General features: G+C 52.3%; 1 protein-coding gene across 4 annotated transcripts in view; it reads right to left on the bottom strand.

The window, feature by feature from the left end:
• The window catches only part of GDPD5 (glycerophosphodiester phosphodiesterase domain containing 5), an 83,107-nt gene that overhangs the window by 12,787 nt on the left and 53,475 nt on the right, over positions 1–16,845 (bottom strand). For 2 of the 4 annotated variants that reach the window (XM_015238432.3, XM_072969184.1), the window contains 6 exons: positions 13,923–14,026; positions 10,704–10,797; positions 10,009–10,068; positions 3,222–3,320; positions 2,819–2,912; positions 2,298–2,443 (listed from right to left, as the gene is read on the bottom strand). In XM_015238432.3, coding sequence (XP_015093918.1) covers positions 2,298–2,443; positions 2,819–2,912; positions 3,222–3,320; positions 10,009–10,068; positions 10,704–10,797; positions 13,923–14,026 — 597 coding nt within the window. Of the gene's footprint in view, positions 1–2,297; positions 2,444–2,818; positions 2,913–3,221; positions 3,321–10,008; positions 10,069–10,703; positions 10,798–11,331; positions 11,355–11,956; positions 12,722–13,922; positions 14,027–16,845 lie in introns of those variants that run through there. The other 2 variants (XM_031681357.2, XM_072969185.1) reach the window with 2 other exon arrangements.

Below are 16,845 nucleotides of genomic sequence, written 5' to 3'. Positions count from 1 at the left end.
CACAGGGAGATGTGTCAGACCCCATGCCAGCCCCTTAAGAACTACCACCAGGACACAATCAGCCAGACACACAATGCGGGAAATTCTACAGGACAAATGAGTCCATTTCTTCGACAAATAAACAGCATATGGGGGAAAAAAAGAGGAGCGTTATTATAGACTAAAAGATACTTAGAAGACCTCAACCATATGCTTCATGTGGGCCCCGTTTGGATCCTAATTTTTCACAATGCAACTATAAAAAAGTATTTTTGAGACAACAAAGGAAAACTGAACATTGATTCAGTATTAGATAATATTGAGGAATTATTAATTTGGTTGGGTGTAACAGCATTTGTTGTGGTTCTGTTTTAAAAAACCTTTATGGGTTTAGAGGGTGGGAGGGTGGGCATAGCTCAGTGGGTAGAGTATGTGCTTAGCATGCGTGAGGTCCTGGGTTCAATCCCCACTACCTCCATCAAAAATAGGTGAATAAACCTAATGTAACAGCAGCCTTGTGGTTGTGGTTCTGTTTTAAAAAGCCTTTATGGGCTTGGGGGGGGTGGAGGGACAGGCATAGCTCAGTGGGTAGAGTATGTGCTTAGCATGCATGAGGTCCTGGGTTCAATCCCCACTATCTCCATCAAAAATAAGTGAATAAATCTAATCACCTCCTTCCCTCAAAAAATAAAAATAAAAAATAAAAAGCCTTTATGTATTAGAGATACATCCTTAAGTAAGAATGAGTAAAATAGTATGTCTGGGATTTGCTTTAAATGTTGAAGCAGGGGGGAAAAAGCAGATAGATGAGACAAGAATGGTAAAATGTTGATAAATGTTGAAGGTGTATTGCATTATTATACTATTCTTTCCACTTCTGTGAATGTTTGAAATCTTTCTGCTAAAAAAACAATCCACACGAGGGCCACCTTGCTCCCTCCCTCCCCTTGCTCCTTCCACCCTGCCTCAGCACGCCCTCTTGTCCCATGGCCTCCAGAGCAGGTGGGGTGGGTAATGGGGGTCACAGAGAGAAAAGCAGCTATAGTCTGGGGTCCTGCCTTCTGGAAGAATGTGCTCTTACTCATCCTCACTAAAGTCAGCAGCAGGAGGCTTGGAGGGGACCAAAAACCTCCCGAGACCCAGAGAGCACGTGGCAAAGCTGGATCTCAGATCCAGATTCCTGACTCCAAAACCATGGCCTTTCCAGCTGGTTGCCTCCAGGAGGTGCTAGGAGCAGCACTGTTCACGGGGTGTGGTGGGAGGGCATCAGGGTCCAGCTCAGGGGTACAGGTCTCAGAGCCTTTTCTAGACAATGAACACACTAATGCCCCCCACACCCAGTGAGGGGTAGAACCTTCAGGGTGATTCACAGCCCTGACAGACTTTTAAACGCTTACTTTGTGAGGCCCCTTTGACTGCCCTGAAATTCAGTGACACCATGGAACTCCCAATTACTGTGACCACCAAGAAAAAGCTCTCACGGAGTCCCCAAGCACCCTCTGGTGGTGAGAAGTGGTACTGTCTCAGTTGAAAACAGGTTCAAAGTTTTCATAGGTCAGGAAACTGTGTCTAGAGAAGGGCAAGGGCTGGTCCAAGGTAACAGGAAAGTTAACTCTTACTTTCTGTGAGCCAGGCTCTAACCTGGGCACTTCACATGCGCTAATTCCTGCTTCTTGTGGTCCTATGGTGCAGGCATTCCCATTATCCCAAGGTATAGGATGAGAAAACCAGGCACAGAGAAGCTGGAATTGGCCCAGGTTCCCACAGCTGCCAGGGAGCATGGAAGCCTGGCTCTGGAGCACGTCCTCTTAAAGGCAGGGCCTACTGTGGGGTCACAGGGGTGTCAGAGGAGGAGCGGGTGCTGACTTTGACTCTTCCTCTCTGTTTCACCCCAGTTCAAATGTTTCGCTTTAGCAGTGGGCTCTGAGCCTCCTGCACAGCATGGTGGGCTTTCCTGCTGCCTTGTCCCCGCCCGCAGGCCCAGCTCTCCTCTCCCAACATCTCTCTCTCCTGGGCCTTCCTAACCCACAACCTGGTGGTGTCTTTCCAGGGCTTGGGATAAAAGTTCTATCTTTTCGGCAAGATGATTTCAGGCTCTTCAGGACTTGATCCCAACCAAGCACTCTCTTTTCACCAATCCTTTACATACTACCCCCCACCAAAAGGGTTAAAAATTGTTGCTTTAGTACATTACAGGTATTATATCCATTTCCCTGCAAGCTCCTCCTACAAGGAGATAGGTCTTTGCCCATTTTCCCCTGGAATGGCTGCTTCGCCACCCCTCACCCTGGTCTTTAGGGCCCTCAGGTGGCACTCACCATAGGAGCCCCGCGGTGACCGATGAGGGCAGGCTTGGGACCCAGGTCCTTTTTCTCCATGATGCAGGGAGAGGAGATGGTGAGAGGGGCCAGGTAGAGGGTAAACACGACAGCGAAGAAGGTACCAAGAATGGCCACCTGGGAGGCTGTAGACATGGGCCCAACCATGAGCCCTGGGCAGCTTGGCAGGGCAAGCTGGACCCCTCCTCCCTCCACCTGTCAGAACCCAGATGCTCCAAGGGGACCCTGTACCAAGGAGAAACCTCATTCTTCCCAGGAAGGTGAACCTGGCCTCAAACACACAGATGTAAAGACACAGAAGAGGAAACATGCAAGGCCGAGGCTGCAACCTCTGTGGAACCTGCAGGCCACGCTGACCAGGACCCCCTACGCTGACAGTGAGGGTCCCACAGTATCCCCAGGCCACCCAGGTAATATCCAGGTTGGGGCAGGACAAGCTGGCCTTGGTACTTGGAGAACATGGTTGGGGTGAGGGGCAGGTCCTGCCCAGTTGTACTTACAGGACCGCTCTGCACGGGCAAACTGTCCTGCCACGATCCAGGAGAGTGCAGTGATGGCGGCCAGGGCCCCCACATGCAGGAATGGCGCTGTGCCCTGGTGTGCAGGAAAGGGCAAGAGAGATCACTGGCTCCCAGCTGTGCCTAAGCCCTCTGGTCACCCACATCCTCACAGCCTATCTCTATCCATGGGGCAGGCAACTCTGTGGCCATTTTTCCATGGAGGAAACTGGGAGTCCAGGGACCCTGGGTTGTAGTACCGTCTCTGCCTCTGAATTGCTATGTGATGTGGACCCCTCCCTACCCACTCTGGGCCTTGGTCTGGAAAAATGGGAGAGACGAGAAGGCATTGCTTTGTTTCGAGGGTCCTGGGGAAGCAGCTGCCCAGCCCCCCACCCCCACTTACCTGCAGGGAGATCAGCAGTATCTCCCACTCGTCCTCCCACAGCTGGGCCACGGCCGACATGGCCACTACCGTGGCCACCAGGACAACCACCAGCCCTATCTGGAAGGGGAAGAGCCACCAGAGGGTCAGGGCAGCGTCAGATCCTGGACAGCCCAAGGGTCCCCATGAGAGGGAGAGCAGAGGTAGAAAGACAGGGAGAGGCTGAGAGATGGACAGGGGAGAGTGGAGAGTGTGAGAGAGGCTGACAAAGCAGAGCAGAGATAGGCACCAACTGAAAGAAAGCCAGAGACAGCCAGACAGACTACCGACTGTGCAAGGGACAGAAGTAGGAGGAGGCAGGCAGACCCAGCGAATAAGGGAGGGTGGAGAGGAGAGGAGACCAATGCGCTGGAGCTGGGTAAGACAGAGGCAGAGCCCCCGGGCTCAGGGTGTGAGGAGGGAAGACCCTCAGCAAATGGGGGCCTCCATGAGCCCAGCAAGTCCCGTCCCAGGCCCCGCCCAGCCCTCCCAGCCACCTTTCATCAAGCATGACAGATGAGGAAACAGGGGCTCTACTGGAGGTAGTGAAGGGTGACTTGCCCAGGCCACAGGGTAAAAGGCTAAGGAGCCAGGCCCTTTAGGAGCCTGATGCTCAGCCCAGCCCACTCCCCAACCCTGGTCTTCAGGCTGGACCAAGCAGAGGTGAAGCAGGGGTCTGGCCCACCTGCCCCGTTGCCAAGGCTTACTCTCAGTCCCAGCCACCAGCTTCCAGATTCTGCTCTGCGAGCTGCCCTCCCAAAGTGGGGAGCACAGCTGTGATGAAAGACTAGACAGAACCCTCGCAAGACAGAAAGCTTTGGGGACAGATGGGATCTGAAATGTGTAACACAAGATGCTAAGTGATGTCTAGTTTCTGGCTACTCAGCCCTCAGGGCTTCCCTCTTGGGCCCTGGATCTCACTCTGCCTATCCTCTCCACACCACCAGGCCTGCTCAGGTCACACCTCTACCACGAAGCCTTCTACAGCGCCACTGTCCTAAGGGGCCAGCCAAGACCACCACACCCAGCCCTCCTGACCCCCTGGTGCCTGCCTCCAGCTGTTCTCTGTGCCAGCAGGGCCCTCGCTCCTTTTCTCTTCATGCAGTGCCTTTCCTGGAGGCAGCAGCATTCTGAGAACCCTCCCAACGAAACGACTGAACAAGCTCTAAATTGAGTTTCTAGCTGGTAAGGCCAGAGACAGAGGCTAATCCATCTTTGTTGGCTGCCAGGCGGGGAAGATTCATTCTTGTCTGGGATTAGGTTTTCCTTTGGAGGTTTGTGGTTCCAGCCCATCAGCCTGAAAACAAATGTTCCAATAAGAAGCAGTAATAAGGCTGGAATGGGTAGGGGCCCTTATGGACTGAAGTGCCAGCCTGGAGGACATGGGAGGAAGAGAAATGACAGTGTGCAGAGGGCCCAAGTGGGCCTGGGTCTGTGGGAGGCACTTTCCTTGTTCTTCATGTTTGTTCTCGTAAAATCCCAGTTGAGGTGTTATCATCTTCATTTTACACATAGGAAAATGGGGCTCGGAGAGCAGAAGGGTTTGCTTGGTCATGTAGCTTTGAGAGGGCGGATCCAGAAGCAAACCCCATTCTGCCTGTCTGGGAGGTTGTGCTCTTTCTGGGCTACAGTGTCCCTGGGAATCCGCCCTGCCCTCCCCCGCCAGCAACACACAGGCTCCCTGCAAGCACCTCTGAAGGGTCATCTCTGGGAGCGTTCTATTACAGTTATTTAACTGCTTGTGGAAATACTTGTAATAAAACTGATTTCCCAGAATCCTAACACAATTAAAATTTTTATTCTCTCTGTGCTCTGCAGTTGCTGTAGTGGCACCCGCCATGCTGCGTAGCATTATTACAATGTTCAACATCTGTGGGATTTCCCCATACACATCCTTAAGCCATGATAACAGCACTGACTCCCAACAACGTGACCACCATTCCTCAAATCTGACTGGAAAGGATAAATCCCACCCAGAAGGCCCAGTGCAGCCCACTGTCCTTCTCTGAGAAAGTGGTCTTTGGTTTTCTGTGCTGGAGGAACTGTGGTTTGTGAGGACAGCAGGAGGGATGGAGGACTCAGGAGGTACACGTGTGGGGACCTGGGAGGAGTGGGAACCCAGCCTTGCCAACAGGTTGGCCTCTTGTGGGGGGTGGTTAGAATCTGGGTTCTGTGGTCCAAATGGCAGCCGGTTGGCCCAGGGTTCAGGGACACACTTATATCACCTCCCTCGATGACTGTGTTAGCAGGGGTGGTTTACCTCTCCAAGTGTGTTTCCTGAGCTGTGAAATGGGGAGAATGAACACCTACCTGAAAGGGGTTTGGAAATAAAAATGAGAAAATGCAAGCGAAGAGTTTAGCATCATGGCTTTGCAGATGCAAAATAGCAAATGCTTACTAAATGTTAGTGGGATAATTTTCAATTTTAATTTTTAAAAGTAGGCATTGCCACTGTGGAAAACAGTGTGGAGATTCCTCAAAAGACTAGGAATAGACTTACCATATGACCCAGGAATCCCACTCCTGGGCTTGTATCCAGAAGGAAATCTATTTCAGGATGACACCTGCACCCCAATGTTCATAGCAGCACTATTTACAATAGCCAAAACATGGAAACAGCCTAAATGTCCATCAACAGGTGACTGGATAAAGAAGATGTGGTATATTTATACAATGGAATACTACTCAGCCATAAAAACCGACAACATAATGCCATTTGCAGCAACATGGATGCTCCTAGAGAATGTCATTCTAAGTGAAGTAAGCCAGAAAGAGAAAGAAAAATACCATATGAGATCGCTCATATGTGGAATCCAAAAAACAAAAACAAACAAACAAAAACAAAGCATAAATACAGGACAGAAATAGACTCATGGACAGAGAATACAGACTTGTGGTTACCAGGGGGGTAGAGGGTGGGAAGGGATAGACTGGGATTTCAAAATCGTAGAATAGATAAACAAGATTACACTGTATAGCACAGGGAAATAGACACAAAATGTTATGATAAATCACAGAGAAAAAAATGTGACAATGAGTGTGTATATGTCCATGAATGACTGAAAAATTGTGCTGAACACTGGAATTTGACACAACATTGTAAAATGATTATAAATCAATAAAAAATGTTAAAAAAAAAGTAGGCATAATATCAAATGAACAGGATTATTACAAGGAGTAAAGAAAATACAGTGTGGAAAGCACCTCACATGTAACCCAATAAATGATAGTTTTGGCACAGTGCCTGACATGCAGTATGAGTGTGCCTTCCTGAGCCACAGCTGGAGGGATTGAGGCTAGACTCCAGGAAGAACTGTGGATCCTGGGCCGGTTGTTTGTAGGGCAGTCTGGATTCATTGGGGGTATTAACGGGGAAAAGACAGCCTGAAGAGGCAGGAGCTGTGCTCAGAGCCCCTCACCATGGTGGTCTCTGAGCTGATTGTGGAGTAGTGGTGTTAGGAAGGGAGGTACCTCAGGGAAACCACCTCCTATTTGCTGTAAAGCCCCCCAGCACCCTTCAACCCTCTTCTTCCTGCCCTGGGTCCCTGGACTTCTGGAGGCTCAGCAGCAAGGGGTTTCCAGGAAACAGGAGTTTTGGGAGGACTGGGGAGGAGAGGCAAGGCCCCAAGTGGACACTGGATCTGCTCATAGGACCCGACCTGCTGCAAATGGTTCCCTCCCTGCACTGCCCTGAGGTCCTCTGTCCTTCAGGCCTCCCTTACTCAGGACTCGGGGGGGACCAGAGACTTGAAATAAAGATCGTGATGAAAACATAGCATAAAACTGTAGCATTAAGTATGGTACTGGTATATGACTACAGAGATAGATAAAAGTAAATAAAAAGCTTAGAAACAAATCTATCACATAAAAATATTTAGTATATGACAAAAGTGGCATCTCAAATTATAGGGGAAAGGATGGATTACCCAATAGAGAGGTGGGAACACTGGGAAGCCATCTAAAAAGCAAAAAGTAAGGTCGCACTATGCCCTTCCATAAGTTTAAATGTTAAAAAAGTAGAAACATAATTATCAAATGATACTGCAAAGAAATTTTTTATAATCTTGGAGTGGAAAAGCCTTTTCTGACACAAAACCCAGGTGTCATAAAAGAGATGATAGAATCTTTGAGAATAAAAAATCGTTAAGGATAAAAAAATATCCGAGGGCAAAAATATAACCAGCAGAGTCAAAAGATGAATGACAAACTAGGAAGGATTATTTGCAGTTCTTCAGCCAAAGGCCTCATTTTCTGTATCTATACAGAGCTCCTGCAAATGAATAAGCAAAAAGCAAATCTTGCAGCAAAAAAGGCAAAAGATACGAAGAGACAGTTTATAGAAAAGGAAATGCAAATGACGTAAGCAGGTGAAAAATGCCAAATCTAACTCATCATAAAGGAAATGCAAATTAAAACTACACGGAGTTACTACCCTTTTCCCTTATCGAACTGGCAAAGTCGAGAAATCTCTGGACACCTTATGGACAAGGGTGTTTTTATAGGCACAGTCATGCATTACTGAGGGAGCATGAATTGGTGGCACCTGGCAAGGAGGCAATTTGGCAAGAACTATCCAAATTAGAAAAGTACACACTTTTAACCCAGCAATTCCCCCATGCAGGTCACTGCCACATTGTCCTGGCAATGATCTGAAAGTGACTGGGATGTTGATCAGGCCCATCAACAGGGGACTGGCTAGATACCTCGGGAACTAGGGATTAGGTTGTGGGACAGGAGTGGGATGAACACTGATGAGAATGCTCTTAACGTCCTGAAGGGGAGGGAGCTTAAAATATCTCTGGAAAGGTAAGAGGGAGATTTACATTTTGAGCTTTTTTGGCACCTTTTAAATTTTGAACCCTGTCAATGTATTAAAGGTCAAAAATTGGTTAAAACAAAACAAATACGGAATCCTTAGGATTTTAGAGTCAAATGATAGAATCTTAGAAATAGATGAGTAGAATTTCAGGCCCTACTTGAACACTCTGAGCCCCACTCCCTCCTGGCACAGTGGGTCCAGCTATGGACCAGCTCTGCCTGGGGACTGTCCTCGTGCTGAGATCTCTTGAGAGGGATCAGAGGGGAGAGGAAGGCAGGATTGATACCCTGGGAGCTGGCACCAGTGCAGATGAAGGGATCTGAGCCCCCTGCCCCCAGGAGAAGACCCCCTGCACTGATCTGCTGGCCGACTGGCTTGGCGCCTCCAGACGCCTCTCCGCTAGGATCAAGGAGGTGTGCCCTGGCCTGCTGAGAGCTAGGCGTGCCCCAGAGGAGATTTGCCAGCCCCTGCCTGGGTGCCAGCGGGTGCAGTTCTTTCAAGTGTCAGCTTTGCAGCTGGGAGAAGAAAGTTCCTCACAGAGGGGACTTCAGAAGCCCAGAGGAGACCTTAGGTAAGAGTGACAAGCAGGAGGAAGGTAGGAGGGGACCAGGGGTGGCTTGCTGTTCTTCATCCCTCCAGGACTCCAGTCACCTGGGTCTGGCTCCCTATCTCCAGATTTCAGAGCCCACCCCCCGCCCCGGACGCCCACAGGCACCTCCCATTCCATGCAGCCCAACCAGGCTCACCAGGTCCTTCTTCCAGTTCCTGCTCCACATCCTGCTAGCTGGAAGTGAGCCCCTCCCCTCAGAGTCACTCTGGACCCATCTCATGGGGTCATGGTTATTTCTGGGCATTTCTTGCCCCTCCTAAGTGGCGTGACCACTCTGAGCCAGGTTTGGGGAAAAGAGATGTCCCTGGCTTCCCTTCAAGGCCCAGGTGCTCCTGGGAGAGAGGGGCTCTCTGTTGGTCAGCTCTGTGCCACCCCTGTGCCCACTGGGGCCTCAGGAAGGGCAGGCATCAGCCCCACGCATTCAGCACCACGTGTGCCATGAACAATGAGTGACAGCCAAGGCTCTGGAAGGGATGGAGCCTCTTTGCTTTGGGCTCAGCCCTGCGCGGGGCACTGGGGACACGGAGATGAATAATCAATTCTGGTCTGCATAGAGCTCCCAGATCAGAGAGGGTTGGGGTCAGGGAGCCAGACGGAAATGGACAACAAGATGCCAGGACTGTGGCAGGGGCTGCAGGGGCTGGGGGAGCCTGAGAAGCCTCCTGTAGGTGGAGAACCAAGGAAGAGTCGGAAAGTGAGAGGGAGGGCCGGAGAGCAGGGGTAAAGCAGAGAAGAGGCAGACAACTGGGAGGGCCTGAGACGTCTCGTGGCAGGAGCTGAGGGTGACGATCTGGTGACAGCAGTTGGGGAGACATCAGTGGTGCCAAGTCATAAAAGGCCTTAATGCCAGGTTGGGGGGTGTGGATCATCCTGGGAGTACTAGAAGTGGTGGGAAGGGCTTTAAATTGGGAATAATATCACTGGATCAGAGTTTTGAATGAGCTCACTGAAGAGAGGGTGAGACCGTAGGCAGAGCCAGCCAGAGGGCTGGAGCTGTGCCCTGTGCTGGTTAATCACACAGCTACAGAACTAGCATCCTGGAGCCTTCCCTTCTTAAGTGGGAGGTCTAGGCAAGTTACTTTACCTCTTTGTACCTCAGTTTTCCCAACTGCAAAATGAGATAACAGTACCCATGTCATAGGGCTGGTGTGAGGGTTAAATGAGTTACTAAGTCTAGACTGTGAGAACAGTGCTGGACACACAGCGGGTCCTCAGTGTTAGCTACCAGAACAGTTACAATCATGATCCAGGGGAGGGAAGGCGTGCCCAGGCTCTTCCTCTGCCGCTGCGGCCTCCAGCCTCCCCCCACCTCCCCCAGCCTCCGTGTAAGCAGCCCCTACCTTGTGCAGCCAGTGCAGGTTCATCTGTTGCCCCACAGCGATGTGACATAGTGCCAGGACCTAAACAGCGGGCCCGCAGGGCAAGAGTCAGGCACCATGTGTGCCCCGAGTGTTTCTGCCAGTTCCCCAGACACCCTTCTCCCCACTGCTGTCTGGGCCTATCTCCAGCAGTCAGCAAACCCTCCCTGTAGGCGACGACAGTGCCCAGCCCAGCCCAAGCCTGGCCTCCTCCCAGATTATTCCAGGCCTCCAGGCTCCTATTCCTCTAGGATTCTTCCCTCAAGAGGTCATTGGGCCCTCCTGCACTTGGACTACCTAGTTAATCTTTTGGGCGTTCCAAAGCCTAGGATTCTGAAGCAGACTTGAACCTTGTCCCCAAAAAGCCCCCAGTCCAGCACGAAACTGACCTGAGTCTGGGACCAAAGCAGAAGATCCTGGAAGAGGAAATCTGCAGTGGGCCTTAACGGTGGGATGGCTCCCATGGGGTCGGGGGAAAACATGCCAGGATGGGGCAAAACAAGGTGACCTTCCACCTTGAAGGAAGCAAGCCCCAGAGGTGCAGCAGCCCAAGAAGCTCAAAGAAAAGCCAGCTGTCTTCCTTAGTCCAGGGCGGGCCCCTCCATCAGCCCGGCCCAGGCCAGGTCTCTTTCTCCCTGGGAGCAGGGCCACCTGCCCCCTGAGAGAGTCCCACATACCAGGAGGCCCGCAACGTAAGTGAAGGCGGCAGCTGTGGTTATGAGGATGGGCACAGACCAGTCACTCCAGTAGCCCATTCGGTTGTAGAGGTACCTGCCGGGAGAAGGGGCAGGGATCAGATCTCCACCAGGGAGCCAGGATGCTCCCTCAGGCCGGCCAGCTCTCAGCTCTCACATGGCCGGACTCAGTGACTAGGCCCTGCTCACTCAGGAATGATGTCATTGCTCCCCTGAGCATCAGTCAGGCCTGTGTTGGGGGTGCTCACAGGGGACCCCGGGCATGCCAAGAAGCATAAAAAAGAAAACACTTCCCGCTAATTATACTACCCAGAAGCAACCATCACCAAAATTTCACTGACTTCTTCCAGTGGTTTTGGCCCCCTATGCTGAGACTTATGTAAACAGCAAAGCTGGGACCCCGCTGTGTACAGCAGCCATCAAGAGTGCGGGCTTTGGAGGGAGGTGCACATGGGTTCAAATCCCCACTCTATCTCTGACGGGCTTGCAGGAGTCTGTGGAGAAGTGACATGCTTCCCTGATTCTAAGATGCCATCAGTTGTGACATTCTTCTCAATTTCAATGTGAAAATGTGAAAAGACGAGATCTTAGGATTGATAAAATGTAATACCCAACTTCCCTGAGCCTTGCTTTCCTCCTTTACAGGATGGGGAGAGCAGAGTGCCTTTCACAGGGTTTCCTGAGGATGAAGTGAGGTGAGGCATGTGATAAGTACTCAATTCTCCTCTTCTTATTAACCCAAGCATTTGCTGATGTCAGTCAAATCCTGAGGAAACGTGATTTTTTTTAACAATCACGCGGTCTTCTATTGAATGAATGTACCGTATGAAGCCAGCTTCCTACTAACAACAATTAATAGTTTCCAATTATTCACTATTATAAATTAACATAAAAAATTTTTTTGCACATACCTTTCTGTACTACTAATTATTTCCATAGAATAGACTTCTACAAACAGAATTACATGGCCAAAGGGAATTAACTTTTTAAGGTTCCTGATAGATCCTGCTTAGTGGTTCTCCAGAAAGGCTGAACCACCCACATCCTCCCTGTATAACTGGGGAAACTGAGGCTCAGAGAAGGCAGCAATTTGTGCAGGGTCATCAGAGAAACTGAGGCGGTGCTAGGCAGCTTTAGGCCTGCTGTCCTCTTGGGCTTGGGCTTGGGCTGGGAGGGGACACCAGGAGGACATGATGGGGCATCTGCTGTCCCCCGTACCCTTCCCTGGCCCTCACCCTCCGATTCCACGGGAACACCTATTGCCTGGAGGATCACTGAGTGTTCTCTTCTTCCTGCACATTTAGGGAAACAGAGGCTCAAAGTGGGGCAGGATCTTCCCCTGGTAACTGCTCCTGCCAGATGTTCCAGCTCCATTGTCTCCCTTTTGACGGAGAGCCCCCTGCATAGCAACAGCCCAGGTCCCTCCCTGGCTTTCCTCATCCAGCCCTGACCATCTGGGTCTTGCTCACCTCCTCTTACGACATAAATTATCCCCAGAGACCCTCCAGACCATCAAGTCTGGGCCATGTTCTCCCGAATCCCAGCACTGGCTCCACAAAATGGAGGTGACAGGCAAGGGGGCTGCAGGTCCCCAAGCTATCCCTAAGCCTAGGCAGGCCTTCCCTCTGCAGCCTCCCCAACGGAGCAGGCACCTGTCCTCTGCTTGAGCTGCCCAGTGACAGGGGGCTCACACTCTGGGCAGAGCCGGGTAGCTCCATGGACAGCATGAGACAGTCAGGCAGGTTCAAGTCCCTGACCCAGATCTGACTGCATCTTGCTGTGCAACTTTGGAAAGGCTACTTAACCTCTCTGAGCCTCAGTCTCAGATTGTCCTCAGTGTGTACATTTGACACTGACTGGCTGTGTGGCCATGGGTGAATCTTGCCCTTCTCTGGGCCTTAGCTCCCCTATCTGTACATGAAAGGGTGGTCCCTGTGATCATCGGGGCAGCAGAACTGCAGTTCAGCAGAACTGTCCAAGGTCTGCAGTTGAGGGCCAGCAGGGAATGCTCCTATTTGCCGACAGCAGTCCTGTGCTTTGGATACCTGCAAAGATGAATAATTGATTTACGGCATTTAATAAAGGCCAGAGGCCACCTCTGGGACTCAGCTGGGGCTCTGGCTCATCTTGCCAGGCTGCAGTTGGACGGCATCCCCCTTTTTCATTTATAAGAGAATGCCAGCCCAGTGCTATGCAGAGGGGAGCGGATGCCCAGACTCTGTGAACCAAATCTTAGGATCATCACAAAATCCTAGAACCACAGCCCATCAGAAGCCCAGAGTCCAGAAATCCTAAATTCTAACATCATGGCCACCTTCCAGCCAGAGATTCAGCCTCCTAGGAAGCAGTCCTCAAGTTTAGGTGAGCTTGGAGCTCTCTCATGTCCATCATCTCATCTCATCCTCGAAAAGACCTGATGAGGCTGGAGTTGTCCCATTTTACAGTTGAGGAAACTGAGCCCGAGAGAGGAGTCACACTTAGTGTGCTCATGGTCACACTGAGCTGAACTAACCAAAAGGAAAAGACAGCACTGGATGGGGAGTGAGGAGGCCTGGCTGCCAAGCCCCATCTCTGCCCCAACCTGGCTGTGTGACCTTGGGTCTCAGTTTCCACATTTGCTGATGAGGGAGTTCCCAAAGGAACCCAGGGAACTTCCCCTCCTCCCATGCTTTTCACTGTGGGGGCCAGGGGGTGACGAACAAACAGGTGCCCTTGTGCACCCAGGTCCCAGCCTCAGCCCTGCCCTTGGACCTGAGGTTGGGCCCACAGAGGACCCTGAACCGTCCCAGAACTACAGCACCTGCCAGCCCTGCCCAAGGCCCTGCTCAGGGAGTTAGGTGGCCTCAGGTCTGGAGCTGCTTCCTCTACTGAGGCCTTGATCTCTCTAGGCCTTGGAGTCCTTGTCTACAAAGGGGTCCAGAGGCCCCTGCCCCTGGCTGAGCACAGCCCCCATCTTACATTCCTATTTTCCATGACAGCAACACCAGGAAGGAGTTCCCTGTTCTCCCCAGCTGGTCTCTGTTCCTGCTAAGCCTTCCCTCTTTCCAGAGGACTATGCCCCCAGGGCTATAGAGCCTGTGGCCAGTGGAGGCAGAGCCCTGAGGACCAGCCTGGGAGAGCAGCTCAAACCCAAATCCCCATGTTAGTCACCGGATGCCCGGGCCCAGGCCCCCGACCCCCATACCCTGGATCCCCACTCACCAGTTGAATTCATCATAGTCATTGTGGACTTCCCACCAGAAGTAGAGCCATGTGAGCGTGAGGCCGAAGGTGAAGGTGAGGAGCAGGAACCAGAGGCGCTCCCACTGGAGGGGCAGAGGGAAGGGAAGAAAGGGGTCAAGTGGGGCAGGGCTGGCCCCTCCAGCCACCTCCCCCCAGAATGTTCCTACTCTTCCTTCTTTGGAGCCCAACTGCCAGGCAGGGATTACTGCCCTCTTTACAAGGGTGAGGACCTGAAGCTCAGAGAGGGAAGGGACCTGTCCAACATCACCGAGCCTGAAGTCACAAAACAGTGGGGAGCTGGAGCAGGGTCAGACTCCATTCCAGAGCTGGGCCTTTTATGTTGCAGCTGGAGGCCCTTCCAACGTGCACCAGTCTCCAGGAGCAAAGGCCACATCTGTCTAAGCCTTTGCCTTGGGAGGGGGAGCCACACTCTGAGAGGTCACATTCCTCCCCTCCTCCCCTATGTCTGCAAAGCAGGTGTTCCTCCTCACCTCTGCCCTGGGCTACCGATAAATACACTGAGGCCCAGAGAGGTGAAGCTACTTTCCCAAATCACACACCCAGTTAGAGGAGGATTAAAAATCAGTGCCCAGCCTCTGGACTTGAAGAAGTGGGGTGTTGTGCCACCCTTGCCAGGCGCCAGGCCCCTGTCTCCTATGGGGGTGGGGGTAGGGGGATGGGAGTGCTGACCCCACCACTGCTGCTTCCCGAGGGGTCTGAAGGCATGTCCGGCTGAGCCGTTGGGTTTATCCCTGCTTTCATCCGTCCCCTTATCTCAGAAGTACAACAGGCTTGGAATATCCTGCTCTCTGGGAAATTGCTGAGATCATCAGAACAACAGCCCTCGAGGGGAAGTCAATGCAGGAGAGAACCAAGACCACCCCCCACCTAGAGGGGCTGGAGGAGCCCAGCAGCCCTCACCTGGGCGTGGCCCAGGCCCCTTGCCGAGCTCCTTGCAGCTCTCCTGGCTTCTTTGATCCTTCCAGCACAGGACAGCCAGTTGGAGCTACAGTTCTAAGCCCAGTTTAACCTCTTGATGGCTCCATCTAGAGAAAACAGCCCTTCTCTGGTCCACGGGGCAACCCCTCTCCTTCCTGAGGACCTCCCTGTCCCAGCAAGCGAATCCTATCTCCTCAGAGCTCCCATGACCACGGTACCCATGTCGGTCATGGTACAGACCCCACAGTTCTAGAACTGTCCTTCTATACCTTGGTCTCCCCTGTTCTACTCTAAGCACCTTAAGGATCTGTGTGGTCTTCATATTCCCAGGGTGGGTGGCAACTGAAGAAAGATTTGACAGTGAAATCGCAGGTGAGAAAAGACCCTTTCTCTTACTCTGGCATGAGTATGCCCACCCAGGAGGGACTTCACTGGGGGCTTACCACCAACACTCACAGAGGAGCTCTTGGTCTTTTGTGACCCCAAGCCAGCGGCAGTGAGTGGCCATCTGTCTGCAGAGATCTCTCCACCTCAGCGGGGCAAGGCCGCTGGCCAGAAGACAAGGTTCTGAGAAGGGCCCAGGTGAGGGGTGAGCCTTGGCCTGTGATGGGTCTTGTCCCAGGCCAGCAGCATGGGGATCAGTAGGTGGTGGGGCCAGGGAAATTGCTGCAGGGACAGTGGCAGGTAGAGAACCTGCCACAGGTACCTGGGGAGATGTCATATGGTGATGTGTGATGCAGGACCCAGGGGCAATTCTGACAGGTGGCCAGGAAGACTGCAGGTGTCAGGAGGTCCCACAGGAGACAGGGGTCTGTGCACTAAGGGCTACTGTCCTCACTTGGCTTGATCCTGACAGTGGGGCAGGGAGAACAAGGCAAGAATGAGGGGCTTCCCCCACCCCTGGGAAATAAAGAACTTGGAACCCCATTATTGGAACCAGGCATGAGCTGGGGTTGGGGTCCACCCAAGGATGAAAATCCTGGCAGCTGAAAGCCGGAAGTCCTGTGGCCACAGAGAGCCTGTAGATGGGGATGGAGATGGCAGGTCACTCTAAGAACAATCAGAGGGAAAAACTGAATGGCAGAGGCTGAAATAAAGGGGAGAGAAGGCCAGGAACTAGGGGAGGAAGTATCCTGGGGAGCAGCCTCACAGACAAAGAGGCTCCAAAGGGCACTAGTGGTCCTTGTCAGGGCGCATTACAGGACAGAGGCCTGAGCCTGCTCCTCCCATCAACAGGCCAGCCTGGCCCTGCTCCAGAGATGCAGGCCATGGGCAGGGATGCTGGAGCCACTGGCCCTCTGTCACCTTCCACAGTCTGCACGATGCCTGGGTGTTTATCCCCATCCGACAGCAAATGAAGACACCAGGTCTCAGAGAAGGGCCACCACACTCTGCTGAGCAAGTTGTGGACCCTAACACTAAGAAGTGCCACTCATGTTGTGGTTACCATCGATGGGCAGATTTGTCATGACAGTTTTCCAACAGTCACCGGCCAAGAGCCCTGGGGAAGGGGCACCCCTTGCTAGTTTGCACAGAGACTCAATATGGGTGAACGGAGGTGAGGCAGAGGATGAGCAACATGCACAAGATGACCAAGTAGGGGAGGAGTAGGGCGGGGCTGAATGCAGGTGTCCATCCTTTGCAGGCCCCCTTGGGAGCCAGCCCTGCACAGCTCTCCCCCAAACCCGCCCTTGCCTTCTGGGACCCAAGCATGGTGATCCCAGGCCCAGCTCAGCACCCTGGCATTCCTCTTTTCTCTCTCTGGGACTCACCCCTCAGGCCAAGCCTCCTTCTCCTTCAGGAAGCCCTCCCATCCCTCTAGTCTCTAAGCCCTCCCTTCCCTGACTGCTTCTGCACAGCCTCTTGGTAACCACCAACAACCCTCAAGCACATTGTTAAGTGTGGAGGCAGAAAGAGCCTAGGCTCAAGATGTAGACAGACCCAGGTCACTTGGGTGAGTTAC

Source organism: Vicugna pacos, chromosome 10, assembly GCF_048564905.1.
Source record: "Vicugna pacos chromosome 10, VicPac4, whole genome shotgun sequence".
Taxonomy (NCBI): Eukaryota; Metazoa; Chordata; class Mammalia; order Artiodactyla; family Camelidae; genus Vicugna; species Vicugna pacos.
The sequence above is the reverse complement of the archived record's forward strand: the minus strand, read 5'-3'. Positions and strand labels throughout refer to the sequence as shown.